General features: G+C 46.5%; 1 protein-coding gene across 1 annotated transcript; it reads left to right on the forward strand.

Annotated features, from left to right (window-relative positions):
* The first annotated feature begins 2,018 nt into the window (after positions 1 to 2,018).
* Positions 2,019 to 26,290, forward strand: LOC121857670. The gene is made up of 5 exons (XM_042353730.1): positions 2,019 to 2,214; positions 7,533 to 7,632; positions 18,304 to 18,436; positions 23,943 to 24,170; positions 26,056 to 26,290. The coding sequence occupies exons 1-5, from the start codon at positions 2,019 to 2,021 to the stop codon at positions 26,212 to 26,214; spliced, it is 816 nt and encodes a 271-aa protein (XP_042209664.1). The 3' UTR covers positions 26,215 to 26,290.

Consider the following 26,290-nt stretch of genomic DNA (forward strand, 5'->3'; position numbering starts at 1 on the left):
GTGTTGGTCGGGGAGTGACAGGGGATGACGGAGGGGGGTGATGGAGGGGGTGAGGGGTGATGGAAGGGTGAGGGTGATGGAGGGGTGATGGAGGGTGTGATGGTGGGGAAGTGATGGAGGAAAGTCATAGAGGGATGGTTGGTGTCTGTTTTTTCTGTGTGTGTGTGTGTGTGTGTGTGTGTTTGTTTGTAAATTTGGTAAGGTAATTGGTCTCTCTCTCTCTCTCTCTCTTCACGAAATTGCTATACGTCTTTGAGATAAACACTGGTATCTCAAGTCCTGCATGTACGAGTGTCGACACCCAGCGTCCCCCGACAGATGTTGACCAAGGTGGACTATGTTTAAACGAGGACCACGAACATGGCTGCCTTGTCGAATATACTTTTCAGGCGACACGGACATACCAAAGGTAATCCCTAACTTACTCTCAGCTACCCGACCAAGCATAGAGAGAGAGAGAGAGAGAGAGAGAAAGAAGAGCCGCGTTTTACACAGAGGAGACACAGAGAGACGCCCAGATTAGTGAGTTTTAACACCCTATAAGGCGAAGCTCTGGCGAGATTAGCCCAGGAACCAGCAAGGGGTTAATGGAACGCCAGGGAGCACTAAAACCCGCAACACCTCCTACCATGGCTGGGCTTATCGCTACCTGAATCTATTATTAACACTACTTGAATCTATTGTTAACACTGCTTGATTCTACTGTTAACACTACTTGAATATATTGTTAACACCACTTGAATCTATTGTTAACACTGCTTGATTCTACTGTTAACACTACTTGAATCTTTTGTCAACACTGCTTGAATCTATTGTTAACACTACCTGAATCTATTGTTAACACTACTTGAATATATTGTTAACACCACTTGAATCTATTGTTAACACCACTTGAATATATTGTTAACACTGCTTGAATCTATTGTTAACACCACTTTATTTATTGATTTATATTTGTATTAATTTATTTTATTTTTTACGGGGATTAAGCCCACCCGGGCACAAGTCACTGACCCACATCGGGGTCTGGGGGGCGAAATATAATAAAATAATAATAATAATAATAATAATAATGATGATGATAATAATAATAATATTAATAATAATAAAGAGCCATATATAAAAAAAAAAAGATCAAAAGTGAGAAGCAATACAGTATATGTATGTTGTGTTGTCAAAGTAAGAGAAACAATTGAGATTCTGCAATTGTGTGTAAATGAGGCAGAAAGTCAGATCAACAACCTGGGACTTGGTCACAATTTTCGTGATGCCATATGGCAGCAGGGTCTACCATTAGACAACACATTATGCTTCCAATATCTTCCCAGGCGGTAGTACCTCCCTGTTTGGTAGCTGCCTACTACCTACTAACTTGTATCTCTTGTTAACATTACTTGAATCTATTATTAACACTACTCGCATCTATTGTTTATATATACGAGAGAGAAAAGATAATAGCTATATTTTTAGGTCAATTTCTAGAGACAGGTAGAATTCTCATGATGCGTTTATTTCAGGTGCGTCCAGGTGAGTGAAATTTATCTCTCTCTCTCTCTCTCTCTCTCTCTCTCTCTCTCTCTCTCTCTCTCACTCACATAAACATCATGAAAACTTGAGTGTCTCCCCATTATTCATTCACTCTCTCGTTTTCCCCCACCCTCTCTCTCTCTCTCCCACACCCACTCTCTCTCTCTCCCACACTCACTCTCCCTCTCTCTCTCCCACTCACTCTCCCTCTCACTGTCCCTCTCTCTCTCCTCTCCCCGGCCTCTCTCTCTCCCGCTCCTCTCTCCCCTCACCCTACACCCCTCTCTCTCTCTCTCTCTCCCTCCCGCTCCTTTCTCTCCCACTCACCCCTCCCTCCTCTCTCTCCCCACTCACCCCTCCCTCTCTCTCTCCCCTCACCCCTCCCTCTCTCTCCCACACTCACCCTCCCTCTCTCTCTCCCCCTCGCTCTCCTCTCTCTCCCACCTCCCCTCCTCCCTCTCTCTCTCTCCCACACAGGCAGCAGAAGCATCATGATCACACGGGTGCGGGTGCCGGCGAGGCTGGAGGTGGGTGGTGAAGGGGAGTTAGACTGCTCGTGGGAGGAAAACACCGATCACATGTACTCTATACAGTGGTATCAGGGACCTCATGAGTTCTACCGCTACACGCCCACCGCCGCCCATCCCATCCAGATCTTCGACCCTCCCACCCTCGATGTTGATGTGAGTATGTAGGGTGTATGTTGGGGGGAAGGGAAGGGAGGGAATGGGAGAGGACGGGGAGTAGGAGGGGATTTAGATGGGAGAGTGTGGGTGTGGGAGTTACAGGGTGTGGGCGTGGGTGTGGGAGTTACAGGGTGTGGGCGTGGATGTGAGAGTTACAGGGTGTGGGCGTGGATGTGAGAGTTACAGGGAGTGTGGGCGTGGAGTGTGGGGGCCACTGGGAATGTGGGCGTGGATGTGAGTTACAGGGGTGTGGGCGTGGATGTGAGAGTTACAGGGTGTGGGTGTGTGGGAGTTACAGGGGTGTGGGCGTGGATGTGAGAGAGTTACAGAGATTCAATGGGCGTGGGTGTGAGAGAGTTACAGAGATTATTGAATTGTGAGGTTACAGGTGTGGGCGTGGTGTGAGAGTTACAGGGTGTGGGCGTGGGTGTGAAGGTTACAGGGGTGTGGGTGTAAGGGGTTTCTAGGGTGTGGGCTTGAGTGTGGAGTTACAGGGTGTGGGCGTGGGTGTGTGAGTTACAGGGTGTGGGCGTGGGTGTGAGGAGAGTTACAGGGGTGTGGGTGTAGGGAGTTACAGGGTGTGGGCGTGGGTGTGAGAGTTACAGGGTGTGGGCGTGGGTGTGGGGTTACAGGGGTGTGGCCGTGGGTGTGGGGAGTTACAGAGTGTGGAATGGTGTGAGGTTAAAGGGGTGTGGGCGTGGATGTGAGAGAGTTACAGGGGTGTGGGCGTGGGTGTGGGAGTTACAGGGGGTGTGTAAGGCGTGGACAGAGTTACAGGGTGTGGGCGTGGGTGTGAAGAGTTACAGAGTGTGGGCGTGGAGTGTGAGAGTTACAGGGTGTGGGCGTGGATGTGAGAGTTACAGGGTGTGGGCGTGGGTGTGAGAGAGTTACAGGGAGTGGGCGTGGGTGGGCGGGGAGAGAGGGGATAGTGTTAATGGTCTTTTTGTAATATTTCCTTCAAAAGCTCAACTTGGCAAAACAACAAACTCTCTCTCTCTCTCTCTCTCTTTATTCTCTCCTCTTTTCTCTCACCCTCTACCTGCCTCCTTACCACTCAGTTTTCATCCCTCTCTTTATTCCTCCCTCCCTCTTTCCCTTCCTTACTCCCTTTTCATCCCTCCTTTCCTCTCTCCCTTCCCACTTCCTCCCTTTCTTTATTCCTCCCTCTCCCTTCCCACTTTTCAATCTTCTTTCCTCCCTCCATCCTTCTCCCACCCTCCTTCTCTCTCTCCCTTCCCATTTCCTCCTTCATTTGCACTTACCCTCCACCTCCCTCCTTCCTCCCTCCCTCCCTCATCCATGTATTGCCTATCCTTATTTATCTTACGTTTCTTATTCTCTCTCTCTATCTCTCTCTCTATCTTTATCCTATCACCCTTCCTCATCGTCCTATTTCAAGTCTTCCCTATTATCCAATTACTCTCTATCTATCCTACTCCCTCTACCCATCCTTCCCCATTCTATTCCTTCTACCTATCCTTTCTTTCCTTATCTACTCCCTCTACCTATCCTATTCCCCCTACATATCCTTCTCTATCCTACTTCCTCTACCCATCCATCCCTATCTTACTCCCCTACCTATCCTACACACCCTACCTATCCTTTCCTTCCTTATCTACTCCCTCTACCTATCCTACTCCCCCTACATATCCTTCTCTATCCTACTTCCTCTACCCATCCTTCCCTATCTTACTCCCCTACCTATCCTACACACCCTACCTATCCTTTCCTTCCTTATCTACTCCCTCTACCTATCCTACTCCCCCTACATATCCTTCTCTATCCTACTCCCCCTACATATCCTACTTCCTCTACCCATCCTTCCCTATCCTACACACCCTACCTATCTTCCCTATCTAATTCGTCTACCTATCCTACTCCCCCTATCTACTCTTCCTTATCTACTCCCTCTACCTATTCTTCCCTATCCCACTCTTTCTACCTATCCTTCCCTATCCTACTCCTACCAATCATCCCTACCGAGTCTACCCTTTCTATCCTTCCTCATTATTCAATTATCTCTCTCTCTCTCTCTCTCTTTTCTCTAGTCTTCTCTCTCTCTCTCTCTCTCTCTCTTTCTCTGAGTCTTCTCTCTCTCTCTCTCTCTCTCTCTCTTTCTCTAGTCTTCTCTCTCTCTCTCTCTCTCTCTTTTCTCTAGTCTTCTCTCTCTCTCTCTCTCTCTCTCTCTTTTCTCCTAGTCTTCTCTCTCTCTCTCCTCTCTCTCTCTCTCTCTCTCTCTCTCTCTCTCTCTCTCTCTCTCTCTCTCTCTCTCTCTCTCTCTCGGGGTGAAGGATACTGGCTTTAAATTTATTGTTCTGTTTTCTGTTCTAAGTTGCCCTGTTGTTGTTGTTGTTATGTGTTGTTATTGCTTGTTCTTGTGGTTTGTTATTGTTTGCTGGTGTTGTTGTTATTATAATTGTTTGTTATTTTTTGTATAGTTATTGCGGGTATTATTGTTTGTTGTTATTGTTTGTTGTTGTTATGTGCAGTTATTATTGTTTGTTGTTATTGTTGTTGTTATTGTGGTATTTATTGTTTGTTGTTGTGATTGTTTTGATATAGTTGTTATTTAGTTGTTGTTATTTGTTAATTTGTTATTATTATTATTATCATCATTAATATAATTGTTGTTTGTTGTTGTTGTCGGTAAGTGTCTCATTCTACTTCGTCTTGTGTTTCCTTCTTTATCTTATTCTTCCTATTCTATATTTATCGTTATTTCTCCTTTGCCTCCATTTCCTATCGTCACTCATTTACTTCCCTTTACTTCCTTTCATATTTCTTCTTCTTCTTCTTCTTCTTTTTCTTCTTTAGTTGAAAATTTATTAGCGTTGACTTGGTATTATTCTCGTTTATTTATTGACCCTGCTGTGGTTGTATGTGTGTGTGTGTGTGTGTGTGTGTGTGTGTGTGTGTGTGTGTAATAAATAAATATACTACAAAGTATTTCACTTTATACACACACACACACACACACCACACACACACACACACACACACAAAAATCCTCTTTTCTATGGTATATTACGTCATAAAGCTTATATATATATATATATAAATAACCTAAAAACACAAATATAAAACACTCCTTCCCCTACACTCCCTTCCCCCTACCCTCCCTCCCTTCTACCTTCCCCTCCTCCTCTCACAGTCACCACACAAACACACAAGCCCAACACAACACAACACACACACACAAACACTACATCAACCAACCATAAACACGGACGAAATTTCACACGGACTAAAAAATTCCACACACGGGAATCAAAATTTTCACACGTATACCGCACCCTCCCGACCCCTCCCCTGACCCTTCCTTAGTCCTTTCCGCCGCGGCCACTTTCACACACACAAACACACACACACACACACACACAGAACAACAACACGCCTCTCTGCTTCCCAACTAACACACTTTTTACTAACTTTTTCAGCCTTTTGCTCACCCTGATCTCCACAGTGTGACTCCATCCCACCACAGTCAAAAAAAAAAATAAAATCTCTTGGTGGGGAAGGGAGGGAGAGAGAGGAGGGGAAGAGGGAGGGAGGAGAATTACGTCGGTGAGAAAGTAAAGATGATGATGATGAAGGGTGAAAAGGGTGAAGAAAGCACACACACACACACACACACAGACACACACACAAACACACACACACACACAAACACATCACACACACACACAGCTATAGGTGATCCTGGCAATCACCTTAGCTCCTAAAGTGGCTCTCAGATCATTCTTCATGCTGACTAAATTGTATGGGTGCGGGGGGAATGGAGGAGGGACTTTTCCGCCTCTCCCTCTCCCTCTGTCCTCCCTCCCCATCCCTCTCTTTGTCCCCCTCATTCCCTCTCACCCTCTCTCTTTGTCCCCCCTCATTCCCTCTCACCCCTCTCCCCAACACCCTTGATCCCCTCAAAGCTCCTGGCCCAGATGACATTATTTCTGGAGCTGTGAAAGAGTGCGGCTTCAGGATTAACACACACACACACACAAATATATATACACTGCATTTAAACATTCAAACATACATACATACCCACAGGCACCGGTACACACACACAGCCACAGACACAGGTACACACACACACACACATACCTTCCTTTTCCTTTTTTGTCATACAGCTTTTCAGATTATCGCGGCGCTTTGCTTGTCTCCCATCTCTGGACTAACTCGCCAAGGGTGGGGGTGGGGGTGGGTGGGAGGAGGGGTAGTGGGGGTGGTGGGTTTGTAACACATCTATATTATTAAACAAGACAAACACACTATATATATATATTACCTGACTAAACTACTGTACCAAGTCCTCATAACTCTGTACATGTGTTACGTCCAATGTCACGGAAACTATTAGTAAACAGATGACACTCTTTGATGTGGTAGAGAGAGAGGGGGGGGGGGGGAGAGAGAGAGAGAGAGAGAGAGAGAGAGAGAGACAGACAGATAGCTAGACAGACAGACAGACAGACGGATAGATAGAAAGATAGAGGAAGACTTGGTATTATTTAATCTTACTCTCTAATAATATGTTCTTAGGTCTAGTTACTCCTTTAAGTATAGTTCAGAACACATGTATAACGTTCACTGTCTCTAAATACCTTAGTTTATGTCCGAATCGGTTTGAATGTATCGAAGATCTGAGGAATATATTTAGTATTCGGCGTCTCTCTAAACTTGACTCATTTGTTATTTCTTTACCTGTAATAATAATAATAAAAATAATAAAATAATAATAATAATAATAATAACAATAATAATAATAATACTAATAATATAATAATAATAATAATAATAGTAATAATAATAATAACAATAATAATAATAATAATAATAATAATAACAATAATAATAATAATAACAATAATAATAATAATAATAATAATAACAATAATAATAATAATAACAATGTAATAATAATAATAACAATAATAATAATAATAATGTAAATACTAACAATAATAATAATAGTAATAATAATAATAATATTAATAATAATAACAATAATAATAATAAAATAATAATAATAATAATAATAATAATAATATATATAATAATAATAATAATATATATAATAATAATAATAATATAATAATAATACTAATAATAATAATAATAATAATAAAAGATATCTCTCTCTCTCTCCCACTCTCATACCTCATTTCTTTCTCTTTCCTCTCTCCCGCTTGTCCCTGCCTTTTTCCTGCCTCTTGCTACCCCCACTCTCTCACACACTTCCCTACCTCTCACACTCTCTCTCACTCTCTCTCTCTCTCTCTCCCTGGCGACAAGTCTTGGGGAGGCAGTGTGCCATTATAGCCAACGTGACGCTAGCAGCTGAGGGCCCTTCCACTGTGAAATTGCGCCGATGGCCCGACCTTCCACACTGCTTCCGACTCTGCTACTCTCACTGTGGTCGGTAAGTCGGGGAGGGGGAGGAGGAGGGAGGGTATGGGAGGAAGAGGGAAGGGTATGGGGGGATGGAGGGGAGGGAGGAAGGGGTTTTGGAGGGACAGGGAGGAGGAAATGCCCGACTTTTCACACAAGTTCCGATTCTCCCTCCCTCACTGTGGTCGGTAAGTCGGGAGGGAAGGAGGGAAGGAGGTGAGGGAGGAATGGAGAGAGGGAAATAGGGGAGAGGGATGAAAGGAGGGAATGAATGGTAGGGAAGAAAGGGAGGATGGGGGAACTAGAGAAGAGAGGAAAGGGAAAGAAAGGGAGGGAAGGGAAAGGGAGGGAAGGGAGAGGAAGGGGAGGGAGCCTGAAGGAAGGAAGAGGTGTTGTAAGAAGTCTATATACCTATCCATCTCTCTCTCTGTCTCTATTTATCGCTCTCTATCTCTATCTATCTCTTATCTCATCCATCTCTCTATCTCTATCTATCTATATATCTCTATCTATTTCTCTCTATCTCTATCTCTAACTATCTATCTCTCTCATCTCTATTTGTCGCTCTCTCTATCTCTAACTATCTATCTATCTCTATATCCTCCTCTGTCTCTATCTATCTCTAGTTATCTATCTCTCTCTGCTCTCTATCTATCTCTATCTATCTCTCTCTCTATCTATCTCTCTATCTATCTCTCTATCTATATATCTCTCTCTCTATCTATCTATCTATCTCTCTCTCTATCTACTCTCTCTCTATCTATCCCTATCTATCTCTATATCTCTCTCTTATATATCCTATCTCTCTATCTCTATTCTCTATATATCTCTCTATCTATTCTCTCTATCTCTATCTATCTCTCTCTCTCTATCTCTAACTATCTATCTCTCTCTATCTATCTCTCTATCTCTATTTATCGCTCTCTCTCTATCTCTAACTATTTATCTATCTCTATCTATCCTCTGTCTCTCTATCTATCTCTAGTTATCTATCTCTTCTCTCTATCTCTATCTATCTCTCTCTATCATACCTCATCCATCCCTCATCCATCCTCTCTATCTATCTCTATCTATCTCTCTATCATCTCTCTATCTATATCTCTCTCTCCCCATCTATCTATCTCTCTCTCAATCTATCTCTCTATCTATCTCTCTATCTCATCTATCTCTATATATCTCTCTATCTATCTATCTCTCTATCATCTCTCTCTATCTATCTCTCCTATCTATCTCTCTCTATCTCTATCTATCTCTCTATCTATCTCATATATCTCTCCATCTATCTATCTCTCTCTCTATATATATCTCTCTATCTATCTATCTCTCTCTATATCTCTATCTATCTCTCTCTCTATCTCTCTCTATCTCTCTCTCTCTATCTATCTATCTCTCTCTCTATCTCTATCTGTCTCTCTATCTATCTCTTTATATCTATATCTACTATTTTATCCCTCTCTCTAACACATCGACTACCACTACCACCACCACTAATACCACCATTACCACAACTACAACCACTACCACTAATACCACCATTACCACAACCACCAGCTTACTATGATACCCTGGCTGTGATGGCGTATGTATATAATATTCACCACTCTCTCTCTCTCTCTCTCTCTCACCCTCTCTCTCTCTCTCACCCCCCTCTCTCTCTCTCTCTCTCTCTCCTCACCCCTCTCTCTCTCTCTCCCCCCTCTCTCTCTCTCTCACCCTCTCTCTCTCTCTCTCTCTCTCTCTCTCTCTCTCTCTCTCTCTCTCTCTCACATCTATTATCAACATTATCCTATATTCATCTACCAATCTGCTTTATCTATATTATTATCTTCACTCAAGAGGTTTAGTCATTGTACTCGAGAGGTTAAGTCATTGTACTCGAAGTTAAGTCATTGTACTCAAGAAGTTAAGTCTTTTACTTGCCGAAGTTAAGTCATTGTACTCAAGGTTAAGTCATTGTACTCAAGGTTAAGTCATTGTACTCGAAAGTTAAGTCATTTTACTCAAGAAGTTAAGTCATTGTACTCAAGAGGTTAGTCATTGTACTCGAAGTTAAGTCATTGTACTCAAGAAGTTAAGTCATTGTTACTCAGAAGTTAAGTCATTGTACTCAAGAGGTTAAGTCATTGTACTCAAGTTAAGTCATTGTACTCGAGAAGTTAAGTCATTTTACTCAAGAGTTAAGTCATTGTACTCAAGAGGTTAAGTCATTGTACTCGAGAAGTTAAGTCATTTTACTCAAGAGGTTAAGTCATTGTACTCCAAGTTAAGTCATTGTACTCAAGAAGTTAAGTCATTTTACTCAAGAGTTAAGTCATTGTACTCGAAGTTAAGTCATTGTACTCAAGAGGTTAAGTCATTGTACTCAGAGGTTAAGTCATTGTACTCGAGAAGTTAAGTCATTGTACTCGAGAAGTTAAGTCATTGTACTCAAGAAGTTAAGTCATTGTACTCGAGAAGTTAAGTCATTGTACTGATCTTTCTGTATAACAAATATTTTATACATATTACCTATAATTCTGTGTAATTCTATTTATCTCTATAATTATCTTCCATTAGTGTATGTGTTTACTTAATCAGTTTAAAACATTCTTGTGAATAAAAATGTTGATATTATCTTTCCCCTCAAGATATTATACAAAGTTACGAAATAAAACTCTATATACAGGTATTACACATATATAGAGAACGTACATATATGACTGTCTCTCTGACGTCATAAACACCTTTGGTAAGAGTGAAATATATAGTAGAAATGGTGCAGTGTAGGGTGTCAGCCAGAACAAGGCAGGACACCAAACCAGGTTGCCATATGTGGATTATATAAGCCGCATATGTGGATTATATAGAAATTTCTGGATTTATATAATAAGGAAACTCAAACAAGCAGTGAGTGTGTGTGTGGCAACTCTGTGACGTAATACCATCAAACAAAATATACATCATTTGTGGGAGTTAAAATGGTTGAGATGAGGGGAGGAAGAGGTGCAGGGGAATGGGACAGTAGGGGGGACAGGGGGGCAGAAGGAGGGGGTAGAGGTGTGTGTGGGCAGGAAGGGGGAGGAATATACCAACCCTATTGTGAACATACATACATACATACATACATATAGTGTGTACCTACATATCATTTATTTTACAACTTTAACACAAAAATAAAATAATAATAAAAAAAAAATCATACATTACTACCATACTGTTGACATTATAGGTAGACAACATCGCATCAAAGGCAACACTTGAACGAGACAGCCAAAATATTTAACTAGAATGATATTTACACCGACGCTACCTTTAATTTTTCCTTTATATAGGTCAAATTATCACCACGTTTGATCACATACATAAAACGATTTAAAACAGAGAGTGTGAACGAAATAAATAAATAAATAACTGATAAATGCAGAGAAAATATAAAACAACAGGCTTACCAAACGTAGTGGTCAAATGAGCACCCAACAACGTTATTATTTTCAGTGCAATACGATGCTGTTCTTTTGACAAGTGGCTGACGTGACTACTGGCTGGCTGACGTGACTACTGGCTGGCTGACGTGACTACTGGCTGGCTGACCTGACTACTGGCTGGCTGACCTGACTACTGGCTGGCTGACGTGACTACTGGCTGGCTGACGTGACTACTGGCTGGCTGACGTGACTACTGGCTGGCTGACGTGACTACTGACTGGCTGACGTGACTTCTGGCTGGCTGACGACTACTGACTGGCTGGGCTACTGGCTGGCTGACGTGACTACTGGCTGGCTCACGTGACTATTGGCTGGCGTGATTATTGGCTGATGTGGCTATTGGGTGACGTAACTACTGGCTGACATGACTATTGGCTGAAGTGACGACTGGTTGACGTACTGACTGACTTGACTATTATTGGCTGATGTAACTACTGGCTGACCTGACTACTGGCTGATGTGACTACTGGCTGACATAACTACTTGCTGACATGACCACTGGCTGACTCACTATCTTCGTAACCTCTCTCTTTCTCTCTCAACCACACCGCCACACCGTCAACCACACCGCCACAGTCAACCACACCGTTAAGGTCACCACATCATCAACCACACTAACACATCATCAACCACACCAACACATCATCAACCAAACACACACCACCACACTACCAAACCATCAACCACATCACCACACCACCACACCGTCAACCACACCACACCACCACCACACAGTTAACCACACCACCACCACACAGTCAGCCACACCACTGCCACACCACCACCACACAGTCAACCACACCACCACCACACAGTCAGCCACACCACCACACCCTCAACCACACCGTCAACCACACCACCACCACCATACAGTCCAGCCACACCACCCCACACAGTCAACCACACCACACCACACAGTCAACCACACCACCACACAGTCAACCACACCACACCACCACACAGTCAACCACACCGCCACCGCACTGTCAACCACACCACCAGCACAGTCAACCACACCACCACATTGTCAACCACACACCACCACAGTCAACCACCACCACCACCACACTGCCAACCACACCACCACACAGTCAACCACACCACCACCGCACTGTCAACCACCACACAGTCAACCACACCACCACACAGTCAACCACACCACACCACCACACAGTCAACCACACCACCACCGCACAGTCAACCACACCACCACACAGTCAACCACACCACCACCGCACTGTCAACACCACCACCACACAGTCAACCAACCACCACTCACCCCATTGCATTTCCACATCAACAAAAGTGTTGTGTGACTGTGTGAGAGCAGCGGTGCTTTGCTGGTCAGGGAGGGAGGGGGAGAGAAGAAGGGAGTGAGGGAGAGAAGAGAGGGAGTGAGGAGAGAAAGAAGGGAGAAGAGAGGTGGGGGAGATGAGTGGGAGAAAGAAAGGGAGAAAGAGGATTGAGGGAGGGAGGTGGAGGGAGGGAGGAGTGAAGGAAAGGACGAGAGGAGGTGGGAGAGAAGGGGAAAGGGGAGGGGGAGTGGGGGAGAGGATTGAGGGAAGAGGGTGGGAGAGAAGGGGAGAGGAGAGGAGTGGGAGAGAAGAAAGGGAGGAGAGGAGAGAAGGAATGGACAGGAGAGGATTGAGGGAAAGGAGTGGAGAGAGGAAGGGAGGGAGAGAAGAGGAGACAAAAGGAAGGGAGAGGAGAAAGAATGGGAGAGGAATGGGAGGAGAGAAAGAAGGGAGGTGATTGAGAAATAAGTGAGGAGAGAGAGATTGAAAACAAAGGAAGTAAGAGGGAAGGAAAGGAAGAAAAGACAAAGAGAAAGGCATTAAGTGGTAACAAAGAAAGAGACAGAAGGGAATGATAGATAAGGAGATGGAGGAGGAGGAAGGGGAGTAAAATAAACATACAGAGAGATCAGACAAGGTTGGAGGTGCTTGACAGACCTATTCAGCTTGGTGGCATCGTCCGTGTTCCCCCTTGTCAGAGATTGGACCTATTTGAAGCAGGATATATATCGAACAGCTGAAGGTTATATATATATATTAGAAATATTCTCTCTGTGTGTGTGTTAGTCTGAGGTATAAATGAGTGTTGGTAGGAGGAGGTCTGTGCAAGATGGACGGACCTCTCATAGACCCTTGTAGGCCAATGGTGGTGGTGTGTGGTGGCACTGGTGAATGTAGCTCGTCAGAACACCTGCTGTGGAAGCTTCTGAATAGAGAAAACGATGAGATGTCCTTGAGAGAGAGAGAGAGAGAGTGTGTGTGTGTGTGTGTGTGTGTGCATCGCTGAACATTTCCCGGTAAGGTCATTATTGTGATGGCTTTATTCCTCCACTGAATCAAGGCCAAGCGCCCCATCACCACACCAGACGACAAGCGGTATTCCATCTGGCAGCTCACAAGACTTACTATAAATCCTTACCAACTGTTTATCGGTAAAGTATAGGACCTGAAGCACTTTTGCCATAACGTTCTGATGGAAGTTTGTTCACGAGAAGACTTAATTAAGGTAAGGATGATGCCTAAACCTCAATGATGTGTGATGATGGGACGTATAGTCTGCCATCTATAATATTACCTCGTGAGACTGACTGCCTATGGAGGGCTGAGTCATCTATATAGAAATGAACTGCGTTGTTTTGGTCACTTATGGATCACTTATGTGTATTAAAAAAAGATAATGTGATAAGTATAGAGTTTGGGGAACGACGGTGTGCTTAATGGTGGTAGATGAATGACAGGTAAGAAGATGTATATAGTCATTTTGTGATCGATACAAAGAATTAAGAGGACTAATGACGAAAGACCATGAGAGAGCCATTTTGGAAACGAAACCAAAGCCAAGAAAAAAGATATGAAATAGATATCCCAAAGAAATCTCCCAATCTGTCCCAGTCTATACATGATCGTAACGTCACTTGTGCACTTTTGCCAATTTTCCTTGGACGCGCCTCGGGGAAAAAAAAAGTTGGTAGCGGAGATGAACCAATGATCAGTAAAGGTAAAAGAGAAAGAAGAAAAAGTTTTTGAGAGTAAGACTTAGGATTATAAGTTAAAAGAGGGCCAGCAGGTGGCCACTGTTTATCCAGCAATATCAGGGATCCGTGTGAGAGTGTTGACCGGTTGTGTAGGATTAAGTGAGGCGACAAAGTGCTCCTTCCTTCCCCTCCACACCAACTTGGTCAGTGAGAAGAGATACGTCGGCCATTCTGTGTTGTAGATGTTGATACCACCCAAGTGTAAGACGTATGGCTGTGAGATCAAGTGTCTAGAGCGCGACAGACAGACAGACAGACACAACAGAGACAAGTCAAGATGAGGAGAGATATAGCTTGCAGATCTCACGTTGAAAGCAAAGCAACCTCAGACTTCGCATAGCAGCCGTGAACCACCACCACCACTTGTGAGATATTGAAAGAGATTCTCCCGGGACAGCTGAAGCGAGATGCCTGCGGGAGGAGGAGGGAGGGAGGGAGGAGACTCTCTTAAGTTTATATAAGGAACATTGAATCAGGTTTAGTTTGAGGAGAGGATGGTGATTGGTGCTCCTGCCGCGTGATGGATGTTGGAAATTATTGTTATGGAGACGAATGTTTAGTGTGTTTGATGGATGGTAGGGAGACGAGGAGGAGGGGGAGGTGGTGAGGGAAGGGGGTGAATCAAGGAGGGAGGGAGGGGGAGATAATACTGTTGAACTATTTAGATTACTACAACGGCTCTTACTACTTAGTCTATGTAACACACCATCACCCCCTCACCACCACCACCCTCATCACCACTGCCACTACACCCTCCCCTCATCACCACCACAGGGACACAGAGGCATCAACAAACAATACAATGTTTCTGTTTCCTCTCCGCCACTGAAGATTATGACTGCCTGGCACATAGTGGTGTATGTAGGTATAGCTGGGAAGAGAATACCCCCTCTTCCTCCCCCTCTTCTTCCTCCTCCCTCCCCTCTTCTTCCTCCTCCCTCCCCTCTTCTTCCTCCTCCCCTCCCCCTCTTCTTCCCTCCTCCCTCCCCTCTTCTTCTCTCCCCCCCTCCTCTTCTTCCTCCACGATTCTCCAATAATAGATTACCAATATTTTCCTTGGCATGATACAGGATGGTGCCAATGTTGGGGCATCACCACGAACCGGGTGGCTAAATTATTATTTGTCTTTTCCTTACTAAAACCTAACCTACCCTAACCTAACCAAACCTAACCTAACCTAACCTAACCAAACCCTTCTCCATCTCATCCCCATACTCCTCCCTTCCGTTTTCCCTCTTACTTCCCCACTTCTTCCTCCTTCTCCTCCTCTTCCTGCCCCCACTTCTTCCTCCTCTTCCTGCCCTCACTTCTTCCCTTCTCCTCCTCTTCCTGCCCCCACTTCTTCCTCCTCTTCCTGCCCCACTTCTTTCTCCTTCTCCTCCTCTTCCCTGCCCCACTTCTTCTCCTCTTCCGCCCCCCCTTCTTCCTCCTCTTCCTGCCCTCCTTCTTTCTCCTTCTCCTCCTCTTCCTGCCCCCACTTTCCTCCTCTTCCTGCCCCCACTTCTTCCTCCCCTCTTCCTGCCCCACTTCTTCCTCCTTCTCCTCTCTTCCTGCCCTCACTTCTTCTCCTTCTCCTCCTCTTCCCCACTTCTTCCTCCTTCTCCTCCTCTTCCTGCCCCCACTTCTTCCTCCTCTTCCTGCCCTCACTTCTCCTCTTTTTCTCCTCCTCCTGCCCCCACTTCTTCCTCCTCTTCCTGCCCCCTTCTTTCTCCTCTCCTCCTCTTCCTGCCCCTTCTTCCTCCTTCTCCTCCTCTTTCTACTTCTTCCTCCTCTTCCTGCCCACTTCTTTCTCCTTCTCCTCCTCTTCCTGCCCCCACTTCTTCCTCCTCTTCCTGCCCCACTTCTTCCTCCCTCTTCCTGCCCTCACTTCTTTCTCCTTCTCCTCTCTTCCTACCCCACTTCTTCCTCCTCTTCCTGCCCCACTTCTTCCTCCTTCTCCTCTTCCCTGCCCCTCCTCCCTTCTCCTCCTCTTCCTGCCTCACTTCTCCTCCTTCTCCTCCTCTCTTCCCTTTTTCCTCTTTCTCCTCCTCTTCCCCACTTCTTCCTCCTTCTCCTCCTCTTCCTGCCCCACTTCTTCCTCTCCTGCCTTCTTCCTCCTCTTCTGCCCTACTTCTTCCTCCTTCTCCTCCTCTTCCCCCCTTCTTCCTCCTTCTCCTCCTCTTCCTGCCCACTTCTTCTTCCTTCTTCTCCTCCTCCTCCCCCTTCTTCCTCCTCCTCTTCGCTCCAGGCTGTCGTGAACTCCACACAACTGCCTCCAAGTTTTTGTTGTTGTTGAATTTACATAATGTTTTTTCTGGTTGTGTCTTTCATTGTACTAATACTTTATCTCTCACTGTATCTCTCTCTCTCTCTCTCTCTCTCTCTCTCTCTCTCTCTCTCACTGTATCTTTTTAACTCTTGCTCTCTCTCTCTCTCCTGTATCTCCCTCCCTTTATCTCTCACTGTCTCTGTCTCTCTCTCACTGTATCTGTCTCTGTATCTCTCACTTTATCTCTCACCTTATCTCTCTCTCTCTCTATCTCTCACCGTATCTCTCTCTCACCTTATCTCTCTCTCTATCTCTCACCGTATCTCTCTCTGTCTACTCTCACCGTATCTCTCTCTCTCTATCTCTCACCGTATCTCTCTCTCTCTATCTCTCACCGTATCTCTCTCTCTCTATCTCTCACCGTATCTCTCTCTGTCTATCTCTCACCGTATATCTCTCTTTCCTTTTATCTCTCTCTCTCTCTCTTCTCTCACACCTTTAGAATTTCAAGAGTTTCTCCGTAGTCAGCCATTCTGCCAGCCTCCTGACACTTCTCTCACCACAAATCAACCACCTTCTTGACTTCTCTTCCAATCGTCAGTTGACCTCCAAGTACCCTCCTGCCCCACAGTCAAGCCTCCAACACCACCCTCCCACACCCACCATCAGCCAGCCTCCAACACCCACCACTCTCCTCCTGTCAGCCAGCCTCCAACACCCCACCCCACTCTGCTCAGTCCAGCCTCCAACACCCCTCACATTCCCCACTGTCAGCCCAGCCTCCAACACCCACCACTCTCCACTCTAATGTTGAGCCAGCCTCCAACACCCACCACCCCTCACACTCCCCACTGTCAGCCAGCCTCCACACCCCCCACTCTCCCCCAATGTCAGCCAGCCTCCACACCCCTCCCACTCCCCACTGTCAGCCAGCCTCCAACACCCCCACTCTCACCCCAATGTCAGCCAGCCTCCAACACCCTCACACTCTCCCCACTGTCAGCCACCTCCAGCCCCCTCTCACTCTAATGTCAGCCAGCCTCAACCCTCTCCCACTCCCCACTGTCAGCCAGCCTCCAACACCCCACCCCTCACTCCAATGTCAGCCAGCCTCCAACACCCCTCCACACTCCCCACTGTCAGCCAGCCTCCAACACCCACCACCCCTCACTCCAATGTCAACCAGCCTCCTAATACCCCTCACCCTCCCCAATTTCAGCTAACTTTCTAACGTCCCTCTCTCCCTTCACTGTCAGCACCCTCTTAACCTCCCTCTCCCTGTCAGCCAGCCTCCTAACACCCCTCTCACTGTCAGCCAGCCTCCTAACACCCCTCTCCCCACTGTCAGCCAGCCTCCTAAACACCCCTCCCCACTGTCAGCCAGCCTCCCTAACACCCCTCTCCCCACTATCAGCCAGCCTCCTAACACCCCTCTCCCCCTGTCAACCAGCCTCCTAACACCCCTCTCCCCACTGTCAGCCAGCCCCTAACACCCCTCTCCCCACTGTCAGCCAGCCTCCCTAACACCCCTCTCCCCACTGTCAGCCAGCCTCCCTAACACCCCTCTCCCCCACTGTCAGCCAGCCTCCTAACACCCCTCTCCCCACTGTCAGCCAGCCTCCTAACACCCTCTCCCCACTGTCAACCAGCCTCCTAACACCCCTCTCCCCACTGTCAGCCAGCCTCCTAACACCCCTCTCCCCACTGTCAGCCAGCCTCCTAACACCCCTCTCCCCACTGTCAGCCAGCCTCCTAACACCCCTCTCCCCCACTGTCAACCAGCCTCCCTAACACCCTCTCCCCACTGTCAGCCAGCCTCCTAACACCCCTCTCCCTGTCAGCCAGCCTCCTAACACCCCTCTCCCCACTGTCAGCCAGCCTCCTAACACCCCCTCTCCCCACACTGTCAGCCAGCCTCCTGACGCCTCTCTCTCCCCACAGATCTACCAGACGGGGTGCCAGTGATCAAGGGCGTGAAAAGTCACTACCTGGTGGGGGACTGGGTCGACCTCACCTGTACTTCCCTCAGATCCAAGCCAGCGGCCGCCTCGCCTTCGCTATCAACACCCAACCCGTGAGTCTACTGAGAGAGATATATATATATATATATATATATATATATATATATATATATATATATATATATATTATATATATATATATATATATATATCCCAGGCCGTGTGTCTCTATCTTAGACTCCCCATGCAGTATGTGGTCTGTGTCCTCCAGTGAGTTAGATCAGTAGCAGGAGGTACGTACACACACACACACACACACACCAACACCATAAAATTATGGATTGGAGATGTAAGCACTATTGACATAAAACTACGATTACTACTACTACTACTACTTTTTATCTTGTGGCCTCCAGCCTCCCCAATAGCCACACCTTCGCCGCCATTTATTTACCTTTATTAAATATCCTAATACATAGAAGCTATCCTATCTGTGTTAAATTAGTTGAGCTGCAGATCTGTCCGGCATTCAGTTACTTAGCCTCATAGTCAATATCTGCAGCAGTTGTCGGAGTAGGGGCAAACTTCGTTCCCTGAGGCCAAAGCAAGACAGAAGGAGAGAGAAGGACAGTCGACATCTCATCAGGCTGTAACATAACTTCTGGGCTGCTGCTTCTGTTCGGAGATCAGCTCCACGAGTCTGGCGTGAAAACATCTTGCACTTGGGCCCATCCACCAGGGTTGTGAACACTAGGCGGATGAAGCTGCCTTGATCGACACTTTGTTCTCTCCCCATATGCCCTTCTCTTGTCGTTCTCGTTCCTCCTATGTGCAGCATCGAGAGCTGGGATTCAGATGACAAGGCCATGGGATAAAAATCCTGATGTCGAAGGCTCGCTGTCCCCGTCCAGTCCCCGAGCACTGACGTCCACAACGGGCTTCGTTAGATGTGTTTGAAGTCCTGTGTTGGAAGATCTCGCCATCCAGTGGAAGGAGGGTCGGTTCTACCATGACGTCCGGCGTTCCTTCAACATATTTGCTGTGAGATCCCTTACCTCGTCATGCCTCATGCATGAAGCCCCCTTCTTGCAGACCATGGCGTGATCGCCATCATAGGAGGGCCACACAGCGCGTGGAGGGCAAACCATCTACTGGCCAACCGTACCTTAGAGCAATGGCATCTGTGAATTCTTGTTTGTTAAGGCTGAAAACCCTTATCGGTAACGTAGTTAACCAGTTCGAGGCGCCCACCTCCTGCTATAGCACTTTGTCAAATTTTTCTGGAACATGCAGCAATAGTTGCCATGTCATTTGGCAGTGCTGCCGATCTGTTGTAATGGACCTACGGATCTTATTAACTTCGCTGGTGTCCACTTCCCCTGTTGCATTCTGGGCTATTATGTGGTCAGTGAGGGCTACTACTACTACTACCACCACTACTTCTACCACTAGGACCACGCCTCCCCCAATAGCCACACCTTCTCTGCCATTTTAATACCTTAAAATAAAATATCCTAATACGTAGCTAAGTAGCTATCCTAGCTGTGTTGAGTTAGTTGAGCAGCAGATCTATGCGGCATTCAGTGACAGTAGCCTCGTAGTCAATATCTGCAACTGTTGTCGGCTTTGGGGCCGATGCTCTCGTTCCCCTGAGGCAGAGCAAAGCAGACCTGAGGAGAAGGACAGTGAGCATCTCATCAGGCTGTAACATAACCTGGAGCTGCTGCTTCTGTTCGGATATCACCTCCGAGGAGTCTGGCGTAGAAGCATCTTGCGCGGTCCCATCCACCAGGGTTGTGAACACCAGAGGTGAAGCTGCCTTCAGTCAACTTTTGAATTCTCTCCCCCCATATGCTCTTATCTTGTCGTTCTCGTTCCTCCTGTATTGCAGCATCGAGCTATAAGTTAAGGTGAAATGCGGCCATGGGATAAAAATCCTGATATCGAGGCTTCGTTGCCTCTGCGTCCAGAATCCCCGAGCACTGACATCAACCACAGACCGTTGGATGTGTTTGAAGTCCTATGTTGAAATTTTCACCATCAATGGAAGGAGGGTCCAGTTATACCCTGACATCATGACATATTTCCTTCAACATACTTGCTGTGAAGTCCCTTACTTAGTCATGCCTCATGCATATGAAGCCCCTTTCTTGCACACCATGGCGTGATCACCGTCATGGAGAAGAACCACACACGCATTGGGAGGCAAACCTTCTACTGGCGACCGTACCTTAGAACAATGGCATCTGTAAATTCTTGTTGTGGGCCGAAACCATTTGCCCTTATCGGTAACGTAATTAACCAGTTTGAGCGCCCACCTCCTGCGCTATAGCTACTTTTTTTCCAAATTCTTTGGTACTTGCAGCATCAGTTGCTGCAACTTATCACCCAGCTGTGCTGTCGTTCTGTCGTTATGGACCGTCGAATCTTGTTTAGCCGGTGATATCCCCCCACGCCTGTTGCGTTCTGAGTTATCGTGTGGTTGGTGAGGCTGCCGTGGAAAGCAACGGGTTTTGATATTCAGTGGCAGCAATCTCCTCTGGATTAGTAGTTCCATTCCTCCCAGTCTCGGTGGTAGTGCAAGGTGATCTTTCTGCGGGGTTAAGTGAAGGTGTTTCACTAATTTGGAATAGAGTGTGCCCGATAACTATTTCAGAAGGTGGGGAGGACCGATATCAGGAATGTCGCATCGGTGGCTTCAGCGATGCTTGACTCCATGGTGAATGCCGCAAAGCCACATGTGACTCTGTTAGCAATATCAGACAGAGCTTGATTCCCCAGCCCACTCATTACTTTCCCGATTACGTATTCGATCTTGAAGTCCGTTTGTGCCGATTATAGCTAGGTGTCTTTTGGCCATCCATTGTTTGACCTCACTTCACCAAACACCTCATTGCCCGTTCATAATGTTCTGGCTTCACAATGAGGAAGGACTTGCTGGCATTTGGGTGGTACCCTGTTGCAAACCATTTGATGTTATCAGGTCCCACCACTTTTTTGTTCTCCCTTTCACCTGCTCCTATAAGGGTCGTCAGCATACGCCACTTGCTTGACCTCGGTTGTTTCAATTTTATTGTGTGTTTAGACACGGATAGCCATTGCAACAGGGTCCCCTGCATTGTTCCCCTCAGTTGACTGTATGATGGTATCACCCCTCTTTTTAGAGCCTTGGTGTTTTTACTATAGAGGTCTGATGGATTCTATAGGTGTTTTTCAACATACATTGTAAAGCTGGGATACTTGATCTTGATGTTGGCCGCAGTGCGTCCTTGCGGATAAGTATGTTAGCGAATGCGTTGGAAGCATCAACCAGGAAACACCTCACAATCACGCTGCTCAAATATCGTTCTCATAGCGTGTATAGCGCTTCACCAACCTGATGGCCAGCACAAACTTGCAGGTTCCCCGCCGCGCCTGACATCGTCCTTTACCACCTCCATTATGCATTTTCCGATGATCCGCCTCAACCTTCCCCCCACCCCAATAGGCCTACATCCTGGATTCTTATCCGGGGAATGAGCAGCAGGCCGTCAGAGCATGATGGTGTTGGCAGCAAGGGCGACAATGGCAGTGCGAGATCACTGCTGCGGGGCCAAACTTGTTGGTGCTGAGGATGACTCACCAACCGTTTATCAGACCTTAGGGGCGGCCTCCTGAGTTTTCAGTGCTTTCTATCCCTCACCCATTATTTTCTCCGAACAGGACGGCATTTGAGGTGGTTTATAATGCCCTGGACGATGCCTTCCTCTTCACTTGCAGGGATGTTTTCGCCCAGTTGTTTTAATGTCTCGCTGTTTATTGGCAGAACACCACCGAGAGATTCCTCTGTAGAGATCTTGCCGCCAGAACACTTTTCCCACCTCGTATGTTTCTGAAACTTTCTTGCAACGTCATCGGTGTTTTGCTTTCCGTCTCCTCTGTTTTAGTCTCTCCTGCAGTGTTCTTGCTTCATAGGAGATCATCAAAGAGACTATTCTGCCACATTGTCAATCTTCTCTTCATTGCTGCCACATTTCTTTGTGCTTAGTCGCGCGTGTGTCCTCGTGACAGAATGGACGGGGGTAATGTGCCAGTATTTGAAGAGCTAAAGGGCAAGGAAGCAGTCCTGAGTGTACTCGGTTGTGAGACGGTCATCTCGGAATCATTTTCTTGGTGGCCGCACATGGGTGGTTCAAGGTTAGCTGGCGACCACCCGGCAATTTCTGAGTAAGTTTCTTTGACCCATATGACCGCATTTTCCATCGACATGCCATTCCACTGTGGTGACTGTCTGCCATTCTTGCCTCGTAGACATCTGCTACTATTGGAGCGGCGTTTATTAGTACTACATTTCGGGTTGAGTAGACTCATTTGCTATCATTTGCAGGATATCGTCGGGCAGTTTGTGTCTGGGCGATATCCTGTAACCTCCTGTGTCGGCTCCTGCCATATGGATGCCGGCAATTGTTTCCCTTTCTGTAAACCACACATGGTCAGTTTGTTTCTCCTTTAATCACAGCCAGTGCAGTTTTGGTTCTGGCTTCTTTAGACCTGTAATGTCTGTTACCCGGCATAGTGTTCAGCACCTTGGGCGACAGTTACGTCCGCCTCCGACATCTGCTTTAGTCCCATACAGATGAAGAAACTAGTTCTTATGAGGAAAGAGCAGAGAGGTGACAGGCTGGGCTGCTGTATCCGGGTAGTAGGGGCATACGTGCATACTACCACTACTACTACTACTAATAATAATAATATACAACAACAATTACTTTTACCACTACTTCTACAACTACTACCACCACTACCACCAACTCCGTCATCACAGGTATATACAATTGAGTGGGTGTGGGAGAACAAGGGAAGGTGTGTTGATGGTGGCTTAGGTTCCAAACTCCTACGCTAGACGGCCTTCAAGTTGTACACAATGGGAGCTCTGAGGCGTCAAACACCCCTTTACCCCTCCTCCCCTACTTCCCTTTCCTCACCCTACACCCCTATGTATTCCTTAATCTCATACATGTAATATTATAGGTTAGGTTAGGTTAGGTTAGGTTTAGGTTAGGTTAGAATCACTGAGGAAACATGAAAGTGGGCAACAGTAAACAACAGTAAACAGGAAGTAAACAAAAGTAAACAGGACAGTAGACAACAGTGAACAGGACAGTAAACAACAATAAACAGGACAGTAAACAAAAGGAAATAGATCAACAGAAATATAAGAGAACGGACAAGAAGAGAACAAGTTGTGTACGGGAGAATAAACGCCTTGACAGATGCTGAGAGTGGCAGTGAAAACTTTAAAGGGGTGTGTGTGTGTGTGGACCTCCGTTGGCCACTCTCCTCTCTCTGCCACAACCACGCACTCTCTCTCTCCCCACCACAACCACTATCTCTCTCTCTCTGTCACAACCACACTCTCTCTCTCTCCCACACCCAACCACTCTCTCTCCACCACAACCACACTCTCTCCTCCCACCACAACCACTCTCTCTCTCCACCACAACCACTCTCTCTCTCCACCACAACCACTCTCTCTCTCCCACCACAACCACTCTCTCTCTCCACCACAACCACTCTCTCTCTCCACCACAACCACTCTCTCTCTCCCACCACAACCACTCTCTCTCTCTTATCCTACAGGTATCCCCGGGGTGGCTAGATCCTCAAACGGACCAGCTAGACACAGATGGCCTGACGACGTCCTCTCTGCGGCTACGGTTTCTCCTCCTGCCGCGACTACTGCAGGAGGGGGAGGTGAGGGTGAGGTGTGGCGGAAGATCCCCGGGGTGTACCAGCAGGCGGCCCACGACGTCCTCACCACACACCCACCCTACCACGCCTCCGTCCTGGGCGGTGGTGCTGCTTCAGGTAGGTACTGGTGGTACGTCTAGTCTAAGGCGGGCTTACTGGTAGGTACTGGTAGGTGTAGGGGTTACTGGTAGGTACTGGTAGGTGTAGGGGTTACTGGTGATGCCTGGTAGGGTGGGGTTACTGGTAGGTACTGGTAGGTGTAGGGGTTACTGGTAGGTACTGGTAGGTGTAGGGGTTACTGGTAGATACTGGTAGGTCTAGACCTAGGGTGATACTGGTAGGTCTAGACCTAGGGTGATACTGGTAGGTCTAGGCCTAGGGTGTTATTGGTAGATACTGGTAGGTCTAGGCCTAGGGTGTTACTGGTAGGTACTGGTAGATCTAGGCCTAGGGTGCTACTGGTAGATACTGGTAAGTGTAGGAATTTGCCGGTAAATACTGGTAACTCTAATGGGTTTACTGGTAGGTCTAAGGTTTTACTGGTAGAAACTGGTAGGTGTAGGAGGTTACCGGTAGATACTGGTAAGTCTACTATAATACTGGTAGATCTTTTTTATTTTATTTTTTATTTTATTTTTTTTCGGGGATTAACTCACCCGGGCACAGGTTACTGACCCACATCAGGTCTGGGGGCGAAAATGTAATAATAATAATAATGATAATAATAATAATAATAATAATAATAATAATAATAATAATAATAATAATAATAATAATAATAATAATAAAAATATAAAAAAAAGATAAAAAGTGAGAAACAATATATGTATGTTGTGTTGTCAATGTTAAGAGAAACAATTGAGACCCTGCAATTGTTTGTAAATGAGGCACAAAGTCAGATCAGCAACCTGGGACTTGGTCACAATTTTCGTGGTGCCATATGGCGAGGTCTACCATTAGACAACACATTATGCTTCCAATATCTTCCCAGGCGGTAGTACCTCCCTGGTAGGTGTAGGGGGTTACTGGTAGATACTGGTAAGTCTAGGAGGTTACTGGTAGGTCTAGGAGGTTACTGGTAGGTCAAGGGGTTACTGGTAGGTCTAGGGACTACTGGTAGATACTGGTAAGTCTAGGGGTTACTGGTAGGTCTAGGGGGTTATGGTAGGTCTAGGGGTTACTGGTAGGTCTGGGGGGTTACTGGTAGGTCTGGGGTTGCTGGGTCTAGGGGTTACTGGTGGTCTAGGGGTTACTGGTAGGTCTGGGGTTACTGGTAGGTCTAGGGGTTACTGGTAGGTCTAGGGTTACTGGTAGGTCTAGGGGTTACTGGTAGGTCTAGGGGTTACTGGTAGGTCTAGGGGGTATTACTGGTAGGTCTAGGGACTACTGGTAGATACTGGTAAGTCTAGGGGTTACTGGTAGGTCTAGGGTTGCTGGTGGTCTAGGGGTTACTGGTAGGTCTAGGGGTTACTGGTAAGTCTAGGGGGTTACTGGTAGGTCTAGGAGGTTACTGGTAGGTCTAGGGGTTACTGGTAGGTCTAGGGACTACTGGTAGATACTGTGGGAGTCTAGGGGTTACTGGTAGGTCTAGGAGGTTACTGGTAGGTCTAGGGGTTACTGGTAGGTCTAGGGACTACTGTAGATACTGGTAAGTCTAGGGGGTTACTGGTGGGTCTAGGGGGGGTTACTGGTAGGTCAAGGGGTTACTGGTAGGTCTAGGGACTACTGGTAGATACTGTAAGTCTAGGGGTTACTGGTAGGTCTAGGGGTTACTGGGTCAGGGGTTACTGGTGGTCTAGGGACTTGTGTTGTACTTCTAGGGTTACTGGTAGGTCTAGGGGTTAGGGTCTGGGGTTACTGGTAGGTCTAGGGGTTACTGGTAGATAGTTGGTCTCGAGGCAGCTACAGTATAGACCTTGAGACACACACACTGATACAGACAGACTACTATAACTTGTTGTATGTTATATTAATCGTTGGTTTATTATGCCCCTCTCAACAGGTACACGGCCCTGGCACGACCTTCTGGCCCTCACCTTCCCTCTCCTGGTGTCATCCGTCGCTGTTCACCCGCTTCTCTGAGTCTGCCTCACCCACTCCACCACCACCAGCAATACCGTCTTCATCCGTCAACGCGCTGATCTACGAACCAAAAAACTAAAATACAATAAAAATTCAACCAATTCATCCACCAAGGACAGTAAAATTAGCTATCAATCATGCCTTAACCCCCCCAC

The sequence above is a fragment of the Homarus americanus genome, unplaced genomic scaffold (assembly GCF_018991925.1).
Source record: "Homarus americanus isolate GMGI-L3 unplaced genomic scaffold, GMGI_Hamer_2.0 scaffold16712, whole genome shotgun sequence".
Taxonomy (NCBI): domain Eukaryota; kingdom Metazoa; phylum Arthropoda; class Malacostraca; order Decapoda; family Nephropidae; genus Homarus; species Homarus americanus.

Excerpts from the sequence above, each read along its gene's own strand:
- LOC121857670 (XM_042353730.1), top strand. The coding sequence starts at position 2,019 with ATGATCACACGGGTGCGGGTGCCGGCGAGGCTGGAGGTGGGTGGTGAA. Across the intron at positions 7,633-18,303 it reads TGCTACTCTCACTGTGGTCG|ATCTACCAGACGGGGTGCCA; the intron begins GTAAGTCGGGGA and ends CTCTCCCCACAG. Across the intron at positions 24,171-26,055 it reads GGGCGGTGGTGCTGCTTCAG|GTACACGGCCCTGGCACGAC; the intron begins GTAGGTACTGGT and ends CCCTCTCAACAG.